General features: G+C 42.2%; 1 protein-coding gene across 1 annotated transcript in view; it reads left to right on the top strand.

Moving 5' to 3' along the window:
- Positions 1–761: 761 nt before the first annotated feature.
- RFT1 (RFT1 glycolipid translocator homolog) overlaps positions 762–19,655 on the top strand; it is a 63,472-nt gene continuing 44,578 nt past the window's right edge. Inside the window, exons 1-4 of the mRNA XM_077452274.1 lie at positions 762–1,204; positions 2,999–3,084; positions 10,504–10,620; positions 11,874–12,063. Of these exons, the coding sequence (XP_077308400.1) occupies positions 1,139–1,204; positions 2,999–3,084; positions 10,504–10,620; positions 11,874–12,063 (459 nt within the window). The 5' untranslated portion in view covers positions 762–1,138. The remainder of the gene's footprint in view (positions 1,205–2,998; positions 3,085–10,503; positions 10,621–11,873; positions 12,064–19,655) is intronic.

Below are 19,655 nucleotides of genomic sequence, written 5' to 3'. Positions count from 1 at the left end.
TGCCCCATGTAAGCCACGCCCACTATTTTATGTAAATCAAGCCCATACTTTGCCGCGGCAGGCTGCGGGCACCGCATTTTATCCTTTTCCTATGCCACACCTATAACTGCATGCCCCACCGCCTACTTATAACACAACTCCGCCTACTGCCAAAAAAGTGTCCCGAATTTTTTTTTACAATGTTGGCAACTATGCACGGGAGCGTGTCCGCAAGCTAACCCTCTTGGGAGAACGCTTCCCAGAGGGGGGTTAGCTCTTGAGGGGAGGAGCCCAGACAGCATCCGAAGGACCCCAGAAGAAAAGGATCGGGGCCACTCCGTGCAAAACGAACCGCACAGTGGAGGTAACTATGACATGTTTGTTATTTAAAAAAAATAAAAATTTAACCTTTACAACCCCTTTAACCAATCTTGTTTTTTTGTACAATTCTCCTTTATGGGGGCGTGGCAAGGAGTGTGTCCTATCCCTGCATACTTTTGCTGATAGGTGTCTGTTATTCCCATCTCAAAAAGTTGGGAGGTATGTTATATTGTAGTTATTTGTTCATTAGTGAATTGCGCTGATAGATTTATTGGAACAATTCATAGTAAGTTTACAAACTTGTTCAGATGTAAGACTAGGATAGAACTAATTGAAATACAATGTGGACATGAAAAACGGATTATACGAGAAACACTGCTGTAATAAATTGTAGATGTTTTTTTTTTCAGCAAAAACTGTTCAAACAAATCATCTGCCATAAGACAAAATCTTCTCCCACCAGTAGGTGGCAGCAGCAATCCTGATGAAGTGTGATACAGGGGAGATCACATGACCAGATCACATGACCAGTCCCTTGATCAGTGACAGCTCAGACTTCCGCCAATTTCTCCTGAGGGCTTTCGATTTGCTTCGTTGCGGAGTTGTCCTTGAGTGACGATTGTATATAGTTAAGAAAAAGGGAAAAAAGTTCTGGTAGTATTTATAGATGCAAATGGTCGGTTAATATGCAACGTATGTATATGAATGTAGCTCTACCCAAAACAAAGATGGTGGCGCCAGACTCAGCCGTGAGACTGTAATGTTTGGTATAACTACTATTAGAACATAGAAGTACTACCTGCTGAATACCTGTTCGCTGCAACAACTCACCTGGAAAATGGGGTCTCAGGAAGATGTGCTCACAGACACCACAAAGCTGGCATCTTACACTATGCTTTTGCAGGTACTGTGCCAATACAGAGACTGAATATATATATATATATATATATATATATATATAATCTCTCTCACATGAAAGAATCTGCTTATAAATCAGTGTTATTCTATTCATGTTCCAATATTTCACTGTGTATGCTAACAAAGTACAGAAGCATTTTGGTTTAAAATAGTTCTTTGATAGGGAGGTTGAATTTCTCTTTGAGGGCTCATTCAGACGCTGGGCACGGAGTCCTGTCCTACATAGAGAGCGGTATCTCCACCTCAGAGTTGTGTGCAGGCAGCCCGCAGAAGTGGATGCAGAGTTGCAGGCACAGTGGTGTGCACAGTGCCTGCGTTTGGATCCAAACGCCCGCTCCAGCCACGTGTGGAAATTTTGACATGCGACGCTGCATGTACATCAACTTCTAAAGACTGCATGAGATTTCCAGATAGAGGCAAATGCCTCTCTGCATGGGGGAAGGGATTCAGCCCCTGTCTGAACAGCAATTTTGCCAATCACATTTGGCTTACAGTTGTGGCACAGTCCCATGTACTTACATGGGAGAGTTTGACAGGTGGTGTCATCTGTCAAACTGGGCATGCTGTGTTAAAATCACCGCACTATGATGCAAAACATTGCGACTGCAGCCATGTGTAATCACCTGAGCGGCACCATGTCTTGTAGGTGGGTGGTCAGAGTGCGGTAAAAAAAAAACGCAAATCAACTGTTTTACTGCCCCTCAGCTGCCCGTGTGAAAGGAGTCTTGGTAAATGGGAAGATCCACTGCGCTAATCACAGGCAGTGAGACGTTGTCCCAATGTGCGACTGCAGAGAAATTTCTCACTGCCTGTGATTAGCGCAGCGCAGTGCCGACTTCCTAGCACGTGCAGAGCCCGCTATGTGACTCACACCCGGCTGTGAAGCCACAAGCTGTCACAGCCGGGTGCTCACAGTTGAAATGCCAGGGAGAGGAGGGGAAGAAAAGCGATGTTTAGGGCGACCACATCGCTGGATCCTGGGACAGGTGAGTGTGTGTTTATTAAGTCGGCAGCTTAAATTTTTGTAGCTGTTGATTTTTAATAAACACAAAAATGAAGCTCCGCTTTAAAAAGGTGAAACTGTTAAGCCATCTTTAAACGGGGGAGCCTCTCATTTAGATCTAACTTAGCTTCTTCTTAAAAAATACATGATTTGGACTAGAGATGAGCTTTGGTGTGTTCTCCTCCACACAGCCACATGTTTACAAGTGATGTGTATACGTGCTACTGCGGGGAATGCCTCTGCCACTTATTATTGGCAGAGCACATTGACAGCTTTCTGCCAGGGTCACTCAGATTAGTTCAGACTAGGATCCGACCACATCTGAGCACCTGACCTTTCAGCTACGAGACTGGAGGAAGTATCAATGGACTACAAGTGCGATGAGTTCACCGCCCATGTGCTCCATTGAGAATACAGTTCCTCTGATGTGGTGGTAGGTGGAACCTGTAGTGTGTTTTTTTTTTTTTTCATTCACAGCTGTCAATTTAATTTTGATGGGAGAATAATTTTTGTATTCTATAAAATTGGTGTTACATTTGTGTTACACGCAATATGGTCAGAAAGGTGGAGTTGGCTTTTAAGGGTTAGGAAGACAGCCAGACGTCTAGCATTTTTTTCTAAATGAATTGGAGCAGATGCATTTTTTGTATTTATCACAGAGTCTTCCACCTAACAAACAACTTAGGTATGATGTGATAGACTGAGAAAACTTGTAGTAGTAGATGGGTATAGTTTGCAGCATGCACCAGTGTTAAGATGATCTCCTTATCTCCACAGGTTCTCTTTCGTCTCCTTACTTTTGCTTTGAATGCATTTACTCTGCGGTATGTTTCAAAGGAGATCATTGGCATTGTAAATGTGCGGTAAGTACTATACATTTATTTGTAGATTTTGTGAACTTGTAGTTTGATTTGCTAAGAAACAATGATAAGGCTTCATGTACTTTGGCCGTTTGTACAGCTGCTGTTTTTGGCTTTAGGCCTTTATTTCTGCAGCCAATAAACTCCCTAGCATGTTATTCTATGTGTCCATAATTAGTTATCTGCATTTTATGCCAGGGGCGTTTTCTGGCTGGGAAAAACCCCCAGACATAGTGGGTTTTAAGCTGTAAAAACGCTTTGATAAAACAAATATCAGTGTTTTTGAGCCATAAGCTTTTATGGTAGTATAGTTTTGCTAAAAAATGCTATTGCAAAAAACTTGGTGTGCATGAGGCCTAAAGGTTTGTCTTTAAAAGCTAAGTAAGGTTGTGTGTTTTTTTTTTTTTTTTTTCTTTTTTTTATGGCTTCATACTTACCTAGATGGATGCTGCATCTGCCCCCTGCGCCTCTGCTCTGAGAACTGACCGATTAAACACCACTAATGGCTCGGTTCTCACAGCTCCCCTTGCAGAGAGCTGCTGACTGTCCTTTTCGCTCACTGGAGAGCTGAGATGTGGAGGGGTGGGGAGCGGCCATCTCAGTCTCTCAGAGGCTCGCTGACAGGCTGAGACAGGTGTCAGTCCAGGCACCTGGCAGATCCAGACTTCCATTGTTGGGATGATGTGGTGCCTGGACTGATTTCTGTGACGTCAGCAGAGAACAGGCTTCAGTCCGCTCTCTGCTGAAAACAAATTGTGATCCATAGAAGTCCATCTAAACAAGCTTTGGCTGGACTTCTCCTTTTAAGTGCTGCTGAGTAATGAGATGACTCTTCTCGTTTAATGCCCTGTACACGCGGTCGGACTTTCCGAAGACAAAATTTGTCTGATTTTTTTTCCAACGGATTTTGGCCCAAACTTGTTCTGAATGCGGTGACGTAGAACACGGGACTATAAACGGTCCAATAGCTTTCGTCTCGTAATTTATTCTGAGCATGCGTGTCACTTTGTCTGCACTTTGTCCGTCGGAATTGTCTACACACGATCGGAATTTTTAAAGGATCAGATTTTGTTGTCGAAAATTTTAGATCCAGCTCTCAAACTTTGTGTGTCAGAAATTCAGAAGGAAAAAGTCAGATGGAGCCCACACACGATCAGATCCAACAACATGATCCGATCACATATTTTCCATCGGAAAGTCCGACCGTGTGTACAGGGCATAAGACCTTTCTCTACACTGCATCCCTTAAATATAATATTTAGTTCCAATGATGTCATATTGGTATTTCTATGGTGCCAAAACACAATTTTTGTTCTTAAGAAAAAATATATCATTTCATTTCACTTGCATTAAAGAGGAAGTAAACCCTGATGGGTTTACTTCCTCTTTTTTTCCCTGCAAAGGTAAAGCATAATGGACTACTATGCATCGCATAGTAGCTCATTATGTGTCACTTACCTGACACAGGAGCCAGCGAAGTCGCCGCTGTCCCCTGTAGTCCGCCGCATCCATGTTGCTTGTGGCGTCTCGCAGCTCCGACGAATCACAGCGGCGCAACCGCGATGACGTCACTCCCGCGCATGCGCACGGGAGTTGCGCCTCGCAGCTCCGCCGCTGTCATACGGCGAAGCCGCGATGACGTCACTCCCGCGCATGCGCACGGGAGTCGACAAATTTGGCAAATCCATTCTTGGATTTGCCGCATTTAGTGCGCCTGCGCGCCGCTGTCTACGGCGCATGCGCCGTAGACAGCGGTGCCCATTTTCGGGCAAATATCTCCTAAACCATATAGGTTTAGGAGATATTGCTTGGACCTACAGGTAAGCCTTAATCTAGGCTTACCTATAGGTCCAAGTTGTTTGGAAGGGTTTACTTCCTCTTTAAAAACATGTTAAAAATACATTATCCATATACAGCAGAACTTTACAGTTAAGTAGTAAAGGTCTTGCGAGTACCAATTCAAAGTTCCCCTATCTTATAATACAGGGGTAGGGAACCTATGGCTCTCGAGCCAGATGTGGCTCTTTTGTTGGCTGCATCTGGCTCTTACCTCTCAATCCGCGGATTGCGTGGTGTGCCGATCCGTGGATTGAGCCCATAGGAAAGGCTGCAGCTTTGGCCTAGCTCCGGAGCCGTGGCCATCTTGGAACACCCGGCGGCGGCTTAGGTGAGCGGCGCGCTGACGTCATCATCACCCGCCTCAACTGCTCGTGGATCTGCCTGTGTAGTGGTAAGCAAGCAGACAATCGTAGGGGAGATGTGAATATTACAGTGGGGGAGATGATGTGGATATTAGTTATAATTGAAATTAGTCGATTAATCGATAAAACAAATTATTTTTATTTTTTTAAACATATTGTATGGCTCTCGCGGAATTACATTTTAAAATATGTGGCATTCATGGCTCTCTCAGCCAAAAAGGTTCCCTACCCCTGTTATAATAGTATAATGACAGCTGCTAGCACTAATCACGTCCTATACTAACGTGTAAGAATCGCAGGTAAATAAATCATGTGCTGCACTATCCCCCTAATGATCTGATGGACCTGCAGCAAAAACCTTAAAAATAAAATGGTTAACCACTTCGCGCCCAGGCCAATTCTGACATTTCTCTCCTACATGTAAAATTCCTAATTTTGTTGCTAGAAAATTACATGGAACCCCCAAACATTATATATGTTTTAGCAAAGACCCTAGAGAATACAATGGCAGTCGTTACAAATTTTTATCTCGCATGGTAGTTGCACAGCAAATTTTTTAACATGTTTTTTTTTCAGAAAAAAAACAATTTCATGCTTAAAAAAAACAAAAAACAAAAAAAACGTAAAGTTAGCCCAATTTTTTGCATAATGTGAAAGAGGAGGATACGCCGAGTAAATAGATACCCAACATGTCATGCTTCAAAACTGCACACGCTCGTGGAATGGCACCAAACTTTGGTATTTAAAAATCCCCATAGGCAACATTTTACATTTTTTTTTTACTGGTTACATGTTTTGGGTTACAGAGAAGGTCTAGAGCTAGAATTATTGCTCTCGCTCTAACGTTCGCAGCGATACCTCACATGTGTGGTTTGAACACCGTTTTCATATGTGGGCGGGACTTACGTATGTGTTCGCTTCTGTGTACGATCTCACGGGGACAGGGGCGCTTTACTTTTTTTTTTTTTTTATTGTGAATTTTATTTTTATTTTTTTAGTTTAAAAAAAAAAAAAATGTATGACTTTTATTCCTATTACAAGGAATGTAAACATCCCTTGTAATAGGAATATGGCACGATTGGACATATTTACAGTGAGATATGGGGTCAATAAGACCCCATATCTCACCTCTAGGCTGGGAAGAATAAAATCAAAAAACAAAACAAAAAAACGATCCTGGCTTCCTAGCCAAATCGGCACCATTAATTTGAATACAGAGGCCGGGCGTGACGTCATAACATCGCGCCCGGCCTCCGAACAATCATAGAGACTCCGGGGACAATCTGGTCAGCCGGAAATCTCTATGGTAACTTCCGGGGGGGGTCGCCCCCTCCCGCCGCCCGTAAGAACGATCAAGCGGAGTAACAGCCGCTATGATCATTCTTATGGTGCAGGGAATCGCCGGCTGAAAATGCTGATATCTGAATGATGTCTGTGGCCTCAGGCATCATTCAGATATAACCACCGAAAGCCCATGACGTCAATAGACGTAGTATGGGCGCCAAGTGGTTAAAGTGATGTGCCTATAACTTAAATCCAAGAATATAATAATAATATATAAGCGACTAAAGTCATCATTCAGCTTTCAACATCATATAGATACACGTATCATACAATATAAATATTGATACAAAAGTGAACCATAAGGTGCTCAAGTGCATATAAGTCTGTGATACTCTTACCTCGTGCGTCTCTCTCTGCCAATCTCTGTCAGTGGTGCGGTGGGCAGCAAAGAGCATCATCTCTCACTCCCCGCCTGGCATCACCGCTGTTCCACTCTTACACTAAGGCTACTCTTGACAGAGCTGCAGCCAAGGGCGAGCAGAGAGATGGTTACGTCATCTCTCACTGCATGTGGAAGTTTACTCTCTCTGACGCCGCTGGAGAGAGGTTGCCAGAAGTAGTGTAAATAGTGACAAGCTGCATATGGATGGCAGATGACAGTGGAAAGTGACATGCTGCATCTTGGTGGCAGGTGATGGTGACAAGCCGCAAATGGGTGGCAGATGACAGTGGCAAGTGACATGCTGCATCAGGTGGTGGGTGACAGTTGCAAGTGACATGCTGCATCTGGTGGCAGGTGACAGTGATGTACAGAATATCAGCACCTGATATCAGTTACCAGCCTGAAAGGCGGATAAAAAATCGGCATCGACCCTGAAAAAACGATATTCGTCTACCCCTATTAGGGACTAAGTCCCTTAGATTTATCTTAATGTTTTAAGTCCATTTTGGATTTTTTTTAAATTATTTTTGTAGTGCATGCATTGAACTGGGAGCACAGTACAGTCTAAACAAATTAAATATTTGCAACTGTTTAGGGATGATATAGCATTGACATATGTGTCAACACCTTAGTATATTTGGGGTCCCTGTATTCAGGCTAAAGCCCCTTTCACGCCAACAGATCAGCCCACTCAGCAGGGGATCTCTCGTCTGATCCCCGCTGATCAGGTAGATGATTGGTCCGTGTCTGCTTCGCTAATGCAAAGCAGACACAGACAAAGCCTACTGATGAAAAAGGCACTGGGGGATAATCCCCATCCATCTGTTTTTAGCAGACAGGATCGAATAGGACAGGGATATGCAATTAGCGGATCTCCAGCTGTTGCAAAACTACAAGTCCCATCATTCCTCTGCCTCTGGGTGTCATGATTGTGGCTCTCAGAGTCTTGCTATGCCTCATGGGAGTTGTAGTTCTGCAACAGCTGGAGGTCTGCTAATTGCATATCACTGGAATAGGATGTTGGTGGGTGTCAGCTGACATCTGTCATTCCAGAGAGCGAAATGGATGATCCCATTGGGTCCACCTGTCAAACTGACAGGTAGGCCCAATCGGTCCGTCATTGTGAAAGGGACCTAAATAGAAAAAATAAAATAAAAAATTCTTACTGTAAATATTTAGATTAGTAAAATGAATACAAAACACATTACACGTTAAGTGCTTGTTCACACTGGAATTGCACAGGAAAGCGGAGCATATCAACCCACTTATTCATTCAAATGGGCTGAAATCACACTGCATGGCACTTAAAGTAGTTCATGCAATACGTTTTTAAAACACACTGCAACCGGATACTGTGGTACCAGGCAGTCCAGTGCAGGCAAACATACTGGGTTTGTGATCTTTGTTTGGGGTCACACCCAGTGTGTTTTTAGAACACGGTGCAAGCCCTAAATGAGAATTGCATTTTTGTCCAGTTTTCTTTTTTCCATTTTTAGCAAAAAAAAAAAAAAATGTATTTAGGTTATTTTTAAAAACAAATGACTAAATTAACCACTTCAGCCCCAGAATATTTTACCCCCTTCCTGACCAGAGCACTTTTTGCGATTCGGCACGTGACTCCCAAACAAAATTGACATCCTTTTTTTTTTTTTCTTACAAATAGAGCTTTCTTTTGGTGGTATTTGATCACCCCTGCGGTTTTTATTTTTTGCGCTATAAACAAAAAACGAGCGACCATTTTGAAAAAAAAACTCATTATTTTTTTAAATTTTGCTATAATAAATATCCCCAAAAAATATTGAAAAAAATATTTTTTCCTCCATTTAGGCCGATACGTATTCTACATATTTTGGTAAAAAAAAAATCACCATAAGCATTTATTGATTTGCGCAAAAGTTATTATACAATATAGGGGATAGTTTTATGGCATTTTTATTAATAATATTTTTTTTCTTTTTACTAGTAATGGCGTCGATCAGCGATTTTTATCGTGACTGCGACATTATGGCAGACACATCGGACATTTTTGACACATTTTTGGGACCATTGTCATTTATACAGCAATCAGTGCTATACAAATGCACTGATTCCTGTGTAAATGATACTGGCATTGAAGGGGTTAAGTGTGTCCTGGGGAGTGTTTCTAACTGTGGGGGACGTGGCTATGTGTGACACGTCCCTGATCTCTGCTCCCGATCACAGGGGGCAGAGATCAGTGACACTATCACTAGGCAGAACGGGGAGATGCTTGTCTACATTAGCATCTTCCCATGCTTCCTCTCTGTGAGGCAATCGCAGGTATCCCCGTGGAAATAGAGTCAGTGGGACCCACGTCCCGACTTACGGAGCTTGCCACAGGCATGCATTTGCGGCAGCTGGCCACCTCTTAAAGGGCAACGTACAGGTACATTAGTTTGCCTGTATGAGCCCTTCTGCTGACATATATCGGTGTGAGGTGGTCGGCAAGAGGTTAAGACCCATTGGGAGAGATTTACTAAAACTAGAGCACTCAGAATCTGCTGAAGCTGTGCATGGTAGCTAATTGGCTTCTAACTTCAGCTTGTTCAGTTAAGGAGCAGGGCCCTCTGATTCCTACTGCATTAAAGCGTATTGTATTTGTAATTTCTACCCTCAAGTTCTAGCACTACGTAAACTGTTGGTACTATACAATCCTGCATAATAATAATTAAGCTTTGACAAAAAAACCTGGAAGCTGGTTGGTTTCCTTGCAGAGCTGCACCAGATTTTGCACTCTCCAGTTTAAGTAAATATCCCCCATGTGTCAAAATACAAATGCATTATTGAAAGAGAAGTTTGGGATTAAAGAAAAACAAACATTTATACTCACCTAGGTGGATGCAGCATTGATTTGATGCTGCATTTGTCCCCTGCCACCTCTACACCAAGAACTGATCAATCAAACATCGCTGATCACTCAGTTCTAGGATTTCTGTAAACAGAGAGCTGGTGACTTTCAGCCACTGCTCTCTGATCTGTCCTTCCAGCTCTCACTGGAATGCTGGGCTGTAGAGGGGGCAGGAGCAGCCTGCTCAGGCTCTCAGGTATTCCAGGCATCTGGGTGGATCCCGACATTAAATTTGGCATCTCTCCAGAGTCTGGACCAGAGAGATATCAGCCAACAGTGATCTTTTAGGAGTGCAGAAAAGGGACACTTATGTGATCCCCAGGAGAAGTAGGGCCAAAAGAGTTTTGGCCCTGCTTTTTCTCCCTTTAAAACTTTAAAATTTGGTATGGTCACAAAAGTTTTTTGATAAGCTCCAGACATGAAAAGGTTAAAGTGGAACTTCGGCCAACCTTCTCTCTTTTTCTTTTTTTTTCTTTTTATCTTTCTTAGTTTTGAAAAGAGAATAACAACTCTTTCAGGTTATTATTGCTGTTCCACTTTAGGTATAAAAATAAAATGCAGTAGTTGTTAAAGTATTGTTTTTTTTTTTATTGATCGGTCTCGTTTTTATTTATTTATTTATTTTTTAGGCTGACCTTATTATATACCACAGTAGTGTTCCTTGCCCGGGAAGCCTTTCGAAGAGCCTGCCTGAGCCACTCCACCCGGCAGAGCTGGACACACACCATACACCTCACCTGGCTTGCGTGAGTATCACCACTGAAATGTCTCCGGGCTGTGCTATCGTATTCCATTGCTGAAAATGCAAGAATATCCTTGTTATTCAAGTCAAGTTATTGTATTCTGTTGACTTTTATTCACTGACCTAGTTATCTACTGAATTTAGATCACGGTCATGTTGAATGACAGAATATATTACTCTGTGGCTTTTCATGAACTACGTCCTTATTTAATTTTTTTTTAAGTATTTTCTATTGCCACAGTCTTTTCTGTCAGGGCTTGTTCTTGACAGTTTTCTCCTTGGTTCGCTTTATAGAACCATTGCTCTTTTCCATTGATCCTGTTTTGAGAGACTATTTATTTAGATAATGGGACACAAAAATACCCAGTACGCTATAATGCACAATGGATTTTATTAGGCAAATAATTAAAATAGCTGCGTCCTAAGAGAATAAGATTATGCAGATCGAAACAGGATTTATCATTAGGCATACCGTATTTCCCCAAAAATAAGACCTACTGTTATTTTCTAGGAGGTCTGCAATATAAGCCCTATCCTGAAAATAAGCCCTAGTTTAAAATGCTTGTAAAATCCTATACTGCACTCTATTACAGTAATATATAATGTGTGGGTGTTTCTGTAATATAATTGTCAAATACCTTTGATACAGCAATGCTTAGCTGACCTCCCGCTGCTCTCCTCCTCTTCTCCCAGCTGTCAGCAGGAGATCTACCCCAGCCCCCCCCCCCCCCCGCTCCGGCGGGTGATGGAAGCGCTGTAACAAAGGTATTTGACACAATTTTTAATTCAGTTCACGCTGGGGATTCCTGACAGGGAGGAAGCACATTACATGGTATGACCTACCCTGAAAATAAGCCCTACTGTGTCTTTCGTTGCCAAAATTAATATAAGACCTGGGCTTATTTTTGGGGAAACACGGTAGGTAGCCTGTGCTGATATGCAGAAGAGACAGAGACATCCCCAATATTGTTACAAATAATCATCTTCTTTAAGGTTATTTAAATGTTGTATTTATGTAGTGAACTACATTAGGACAAAAAAGATAAGAAAATGTACTTATAAAATAGGTGTAGTAGAAAGTATGTATCCTAATTCTTCTGTGAAATCATGAATGTTGCAAATTGTTAGCAATTGGTTATTATATGCACTATAATGCCAACTTTTTTTGCAAGTAAAGAGCATGCGTTTCCCATCCGACCATTTGAAAATAATCATAAGTCATCTATAGTCTGACATACTGTTGTGCAATGGTTTTAGTGTTCCATTAGGAATCGGCTGGTCGTTCATTCTAGGGTGGATATGGCTTAGAGTCTTGGAAGTCCCGGACCCTGAAATCATCCCACATTATGGCACTAGCGTTTTGGCTTTTGGAGTGTCTGCTGTGGTGGAACTTATAGCAGAACCATTTTGGGTACTTGCACAAGCTCATCTTTTCGTAAGGCTAAAGGTATGTAAATATATAAACAGATATTTTATGTAGATATATACAGTGTCTTGAAAAAGTATTCATACAGTCCTGTTACAACCAAAAACATAAATGTATTTTATTTGATAGACCAACGCAAAGTGGCACATAATTCTGAAGTGGAAGGAAAATGATAAATGGTTTTAAATTATTTTTTTTACAAATATCTGAAAAGTGTGGCATGCATTTGTATTCAGCCCCCTTTACTTTGATACCTCTAATTAAAACTTAGTGGAACCAATTGCCTTTAGAAGTCACCTAATTTAGTAAATGGAGTCTACATGTGTGTAATTTAATCCCAGTATAAATACAGCTGTTCTGTGAAGCCCTCAGAAGTTTGTTAGAGAACCTTAGTGAACAAACAGCAACACGAAGGCTAAAGAACACACCAGACAGGGATATAGTTCTGGAGAAGTTTAAAGCGGGGTTGGGTTATAAAAAAAATATTCAAAGCTTTGAACATCTCACGGAGCACTGTTCAATCCATCATCTGAAAATGGAGCGAGTATGCCACAGCTGAAAACCTACGAAGACATGGCCATCCACCTAAACTGACAGGCCGGGCAAAGAGAGCATTAATCAGAGGAACAGCCAAGAGGCCCATGGTAACTCTGGAGGAGCTGCGGAGGTGTGAGAATCTGTCCACAGGACAACTATTAGTGGTACACTCCACAAATCTGGCCCTTATGGAAGAGTAGTAAAGAAAAAAAAGAAAGGACGAGTCACAGTAACTGAACACTATGTTTGAATTTAATTACATTTTATTTAGAAAAAACACACCATAGTATCAAAATGGGACAATACCAAAAATATAAAAAAAAGACTACGTTGTCATTTAAAAAGAGGGATCGCAGCTGCTCAGACATACACACAGCTCAAAGGATGGGAGTTGATTGAAGTATTGTTGATCAATATATTGCATATACGATCGTCCTCATTCCTAATTAAGCAGTGGTTTGTGGTCATCCCAAACAGGATATATAGCTGTAATTTTATTGTAATGTGGATGCGCATGAACCAACAAGTGGGTATAACATGGGCTGTCCTAGGTCATTAGTACACTAATTCAACTGTGGCACCTAGTATTAGGGGTTCTCATTTGTCTATTGGAGGCACAGGTGGCTTAATTGTAAAGGTTGCAGTGTCCAGTAAGCAAGGCTGCGGGGGTAAAACTTCTTAAGTGTAATGCTCATTTAAAAGTTCACTGATCCATCACAAGTATGTATGGGGAGGAAGGAACACAGCAGGTGGAATTGGTGTTGTCAGTCCACATCTAATCAGCAAGTTCAACTGAATGGTAGCAATGTAAAATACTCTCACCCACCTCTGTCTCTTAATACCTCCACCCATCCTTTCTAAACCGATCTCCACTCCTGAAGTCACCGGATTATCCCCTTGGGAAGTTGGTCTAGGTGTTGGATCCAGTGTCATCCCCACCTGCAGCAAGCTCTCAGCTGTTCCATCGCCACTGCCACTGTTTGTGTTAGTGCTACGACCCCTCCGTCATCACAAACATGCTGACATGTTTCGTTGGCCAATAACAGCTAACTTCCTCAGAGCAGGAGCTGAGCCTTATGGAAGAGTGTTCAGTTTGCAGTTTCTAAGAAGCCATGTGGGGGACAGAGCAAACGTGGGAGAAGGTGCTCTGGTCAGATGAGGCCTAAAAGCAAAATGCTATGTGTAGCGGAAAACAAACACTGTACATCACCCTGAACACATCATCCCCACTGGGAAACATGGTGGTGGCAGCATCATGTTGTGCGGATGCTTTTCTTCAGCAGGAACAGGGAATCTGGTCAGAGTTGATGGGAAGATGGATGGAGCCAAATGCAGGGCAATCTTGGAAGAAAACCTGTCATGCCGTATAAACACGGCCGGACTTTTCAACATCAAAAGTCCAATGGAACGAATGCGTCGGACAATTCGACCATGTGTGGGCTTCATCAGACCTGTGCTGTCAAAAAATCAGACGGACTTTAGATTTAGAACATGTTTCAAATCTTTCCAATGGACTAGAGTCTGGTCGAAAAATCAGTTTGTCTGTATGCTAGTCCGACGGATGAAAACTGACACTAGGGCAGCTATTGGCTACTGGCTATGAACTTCCTTATTCTAGTCTGGTCGTACATCCTCATGGTTGAATCTGTCAGGCTTTGGTGTGATTGTGTGTAGACAAGTCAGTTTCGGCGGAACTCCGTCAAAGTCCTTTAGAGTTCAGTCCGACGAAAAGTCCGGCCGTGTGTACACGGCATTAGAGTCTGTGAAAGACTTAAGACTGGGGTGGAGGTTCACCTTCCAGCAGGACAATGACCCTAAACATACAGCCAGAGCTACAATGGAGTGGTTTAGATCAAAGCATATTCATGTGTCTATAGAATAAACCTCAAAAAATTGATTTTATGAGCAGTTAGAAAAATATAAAACTTCATGTATAGAAAAATATTTGTTATAGAAAAATTGCATAAAAAAAATCTCGTATTGAAAATACAAAACATTACATCAATAATGTCATCAACATTGCATATTTGACTGTTAGCCATAAAGTGGTAGTCCCCATCTATTTACTGTTCCTTTTGTCATTGACTGTGCTGAGGAATACAGCAGAGGGGGATATCCACCTCTGCAATGTTGATGACATTATTGATGTAATGTTTTGTATTTTAAACACATGATATAATTTTTTTATTTTTTTAATGCAATTTTTCTATAATAAACAAATATTTTTCTATACATTGTAGAACACGGGCGACCAGGAGGGGGTGTCGGGAATACGCCCAGTGGCGTGGGGATCCATGAGGATTTGAGCAATCCCATGTTCCACCACTGTCGTCGCCATATCTTGTTGATCATATCTTGCCGGTGATGTCATGTATCAAGTGTGTTTGTGGACTGCTCTTTGGTATAAATGAAGAAGGTTGGGGTCTGATCAGAGTAGTAGAGCCAGGTTATGGTAGTGAAATTCTTGGTTACAAACCCTTATTCCCGGAGGTTGCATATATATTGGTGTTCAGACTAAATGTACATTATCCAGTCAAACTTGTTACTGGCAAATCATTGAAAGTCATAGAACAGGCATGTCCAAAGTCCGGCCCGCACCCCGGTTTTGAACGGCCCGCCTGGTTATTTGGACATGCATATCTTTTGTGGCCCCCAACGATCTCCCAGCGCCGGGGCCACAAAAGATATATATGCTTCGGAAGGTACAGGGATGACAGGACCGAGCGCCGTACACAGGAGAATTTCCTGTTTACGGACGGCCTCTGTAATAGGAAGTCCGTTTCCTGCACTGCCATTGGACGACTGTTCTGTCCATCAAAGGAGGCGGGACTTTCTATTAAAGAGGCCACCGTGTAAACAGGAGATTCTCCTTTGGCGTTCGTCAGTGCATTCCTGGCAATGGTGCTGCGTCCCTGGCTATGGTGGGGGCATTCTTGGCAATGGTGAGTCTACATTCTTGGCAATGGTGAGTCTACATTCTTGGCAATGGTGAGTCTACATTCTTGGCAATGGTGGGTCTGCAGATGTGCACTGATTAGGCTGCATTGGTGGGCACTGACCATTATTTTGCTTCACAGTTCTTTATTTAAACATTTTTTTTTTTTCCTGAAACTTCCCTCTTAAAGTGAAGGTGCGTGTTATACGCCAATTAATACAGTATGTACAAATACCCCCAAGCTCATCTCTTCCCACACACAGCCACAAAGGGTAAGATAATTCTTGTTGGGCAGTGTATTAGAGCTCGAACAAACACACTTAGACCGAATTTTAACGGTTCAAAGAATGTCAGGCAAAATGGTCGGCCCTCGCTCATGTTCACTTCATCAAATCCGGCCCTCTTTGAAAAAAGTTTGGACACCCCTGCCATAGAAGCTGAAGCCAGAATAGGGGGACAAGGAGCTGAAAGGTGCCCCTTGCAACCTGAACATCCAGAAGGGCTTAAAGAGGTGGAGAAGGATCGAATGAGAAGTTTGGGTTTTGTGCTGGGACATGTAGATGACATTTAAAGTGGTGTATTGAATTTCACCCTGAAGTGGTGCATTATTGAATTGTATTTTAGCTTTTATGTCTTGTTGAGAGTAATAAGTGGCCAGGTATTACTTGGCTCCCCTACCTGCAGCCACCCCAAGGAGGCTTGCGGGACAGCTGAACACTGTAGATCTATCTATCTCTCTATCTATCTATTTATTCTGAACCGGTACCAGGTGATCAATAGAGGAATTGCCAAACTCTTTCAGAGTCATAGGCAACCTTGTGACTCATCTAAAATCCTGAGCAGACACATAAATATCCCAATCGTAAAAGCAGCCTTATATATTGGAAAGTGGTCCGAAAGAGGACAGGTGACGGTCAGAAGAGTTGTTAGACCTTTGCGTCCAAGACAGCTTCATAAAACCACCATACAAACCCTGAGCCTGGACACATAAACTTTCCAATAGCTAACAATGGGGCAGAGGAACCCAAAGAGGGTAGCCTGGCTTGTGACTTGGTATTAGAGCGGGAAGGGGAGGATGCTGTCAAAATGGGAAAGAAATTTGCGGAAGTGTGTGGGGTCGATATGCATTTGGGGCGGAAGGCTACAGCCAGATGAATGGCGCACTATTTTGAAACGAAAAAAGGGTCTGTTGTCAGACCATGGACTGCTATGAGCAGCAGACGCTTGGTTCAAAGTTGCAAAAGCTATTCACGAGGAAGGGTGGACAGAGCAGTAAATGAATCAAAATGGTTGCATTGAATATATGCATAGAAAACCAGAAAAGAGGAAGCCAAGCAATCAGCCACCACCCTATGATGGCTTCTGGTCCCCAGGAAGTAGATACTGCCTTTCGCCTACCGCATGTCCCCCTTACTGCCTCTCCCACCATGCTTGACGGTAAATGGGGCACACTTATCTTTATACGCCTTGCGTGGTTGCCAACACGATATTTATTTGTAAAAAAAAAAATGTGAAAACCATTCATCATTTTCCTTCCACTTCACAATTATGTGCCACTTTGTGTTAGTCTTTCACATAAAATCCTAATAAAAATACATTTAAGTTTTTGGTTGTAACATGACAAAATGTGGAAAATTTCAATGGATATGAATACTTTTTCAAGGCACTGTGTGTGTGTGTGCAATAAAAATAACTATATATATATATATATATATATATATATATCTCTATCTCTCTCTCTCTATCTATCTATCTATCTATCTATCTATCTATCTATCATAAATGTGACTTTCTGTGACCAAAAGACATTTAGCAGTTATGTCTGTGACCATTGCAGCTGTCTCTAGACTGGTCTCTTGTCAACTAAGCAAACCTGAAGTGTGTTATACTCAACTAATCCGTCTCTATCAGGTCCTTGCCTAGTGCTCTTGTGTAACACCTGAATGATCTAAAATACACTTATTTCCTGGGTTGGTTGGACTGGGAACCTGGCCTGTCCCTTCTTGTCTTCTAAGCCTCATGGTTGGTTAGTAAGGCAGCCCATAATAATAATAGGCACATATTCTCATTATATATTGTAAGACAGGAACAAGCAGAGTCAGGATCCCAATCCATGGAATCCAGGAAGAAAGTATATTTCGGAGTATCCAGATACTAGTGATGCACCGGAATTTTGCAAACTTATCGGTCGAAGATACTGTTTTCAGCATTGTGCCGAAAGGAAAATAAAATGCAGATAATGGCTGGTGAAAATGCCCACGATTTTACTGAGATTTTACTTTTGCTTTTGGTGTGTTTTTCAATGCATCCAAAATGCAATATGTGTGCATGTTTGGGGTGTTCTTGTTGTGTTTTCAATGCATTTCAATTGGGAGGTTTGTTTTTGGCGTGGTTTGCCAAATATGCATCAAGAATGCAGCAATCAGGATTTTTAACACTACTTCACTGCATCATGCTTTACTGTATTTTTTAACTTCCTCTGAATCAACTGTGGGTATAGTATAGTGTATATCGAGGTTTGCCATTTGTGTGGGGATTTTCTTTGTGTGTTTTTTGTTTTTTTTTGTTTTTTATTTATTTTTTATTGGTTGAACTAGATGGACTAGTGTCTTTTTTTTTTTTTTTTTTCCAACCAAACTATATCTTTGTATCTAATAACTTTTAATCACCTACTCTTTCTCAGTTTGTATCAGTGGGAAATGTGGCCGTGGAGGGGGGTGGAAGGTGCGAACAAATGGAGCTTCCCCTTTTGGGTAGTGCTCCACTTTAATATCCCCCCAGCTCCGTCCCTGCCCTTACAGCCCTTTCTATCTATGCAAGGAGCTGAGATTCCACTCCCTCATTAACACTGGGTGGTCTATAACAAGCTCCAATAATTAACTTTGAGGTATGCACACCTATATGCAGTTCCATCAATAACGCTTCAGCCTCATCACATTCTATATCAATAAGGTCTTCTTTTGCACTCGCTTTGAGATCAATTCTCGCGTAGAGACAAACACCACCACCTTTTCATTTTTACCCTGTCTAACACGAAAGAGAGCAAAGCCAGGAATATTATTAACTCATTCATATGAAGAATGAAGCCAAGATTCAGAAATGCAATTAAATCATAGTTCTCTTCATGCTTTAAAGTTTCCAACTCCTATTTTGCTTGGCAGACTTCTGGCATTGGTGACCAAGCACTTTAAATCATTGTCACATTTTGCACTTGTGCACATCTTTTTTTTTAGTAGTACGAACAGTACTATAATTGACATTGGTTGATTGTGCCATGGAAAACACTTCCCCATCTTCCCCCATGTCGCCCTCCATTAATTATCACACCAGTCAGGGTGCCCTTGAAATGTCATTTAAGTCTTGAGGCACCCTAGTCTGAGGCTTAGTTCACATTTCTGTATGTCCGGGAATGTGTGCATTTCTGACACGCAGCCTAACACACCACTCTTTAGCAGACGCAGAGGGGTGGTGTTAATTATTAATGGTACCCACACACGTTGGCAAATGTAGTGCTGCTGTACCCCAGGTGAAAGAGGCTGATCAAGAGCAGCATAAATATCCTTTCCTGGGGCCTCAATCCATGTTTTAACATAGAACCAGACTAAGGCTTCATGCACACGAGACGCAGATGCAAACTCTGCTGGACACATGTTTTTAAAAACTCGCGTTTTGCCGCGATTTTTACAGAGTTTGCGTCTAGAAGCGTTTAGTTAAGCTAACATCATAGACCCTCCCCAGCTCAAAAAACAGTATTATTAACTATTTCAGCAATTTTGTGAGACCAGAGTGAGTAGCAGCAGCTGTGAGAGCTGCAGTGTACTTGTATTTAGCGTGTCACTTGCCACGGCACCTACCACAAGTTGTGGATTGTCCACTTGCCACGTGACTTGCCACATCACCTGCCACAAGTTGTGGATTGTCCAACTGCCACGTCACCTGCCACAAGTTGTGGATTGTCCATTTGCCACGTGACTTGCCACATCACCTGCCACGTCACTTGCCACGTCACCTGCCACAAGTTTTGGATTGTCCACTTGCCACGTCACTTGCCATGTCACTTGCCACAAGTTGGGGATTGTCCACTTGCCACATCACCTGCCACAAGTTGTGGATTGTCCACTTGCCACGTCATTTGCCACAT

The sequence above is a fragment of the Lithobates pipiens genome, unplaced genomic scaffold (genome assembly GCF_037356315.1).
Source record: "Lithobates pipiens isolate NorthernLeopardFrog02 unplaced genomic scaffold, aLitPip1_a1.2 Scaffold_23, whole genome shotgun sequence".
NCBI classification, from domain to species: domain Eukaryota; kingdom Metazoa; phylum Chordata; class Amphibia; order Anura; family Ranidae; genus Lithobates; species Lithobates pipiens.
The sequence above is the reverse complement of the archived record's forward strand: the minus strand, read 5'-3'. Positions and strand labels throughout refer to the sequence as shown.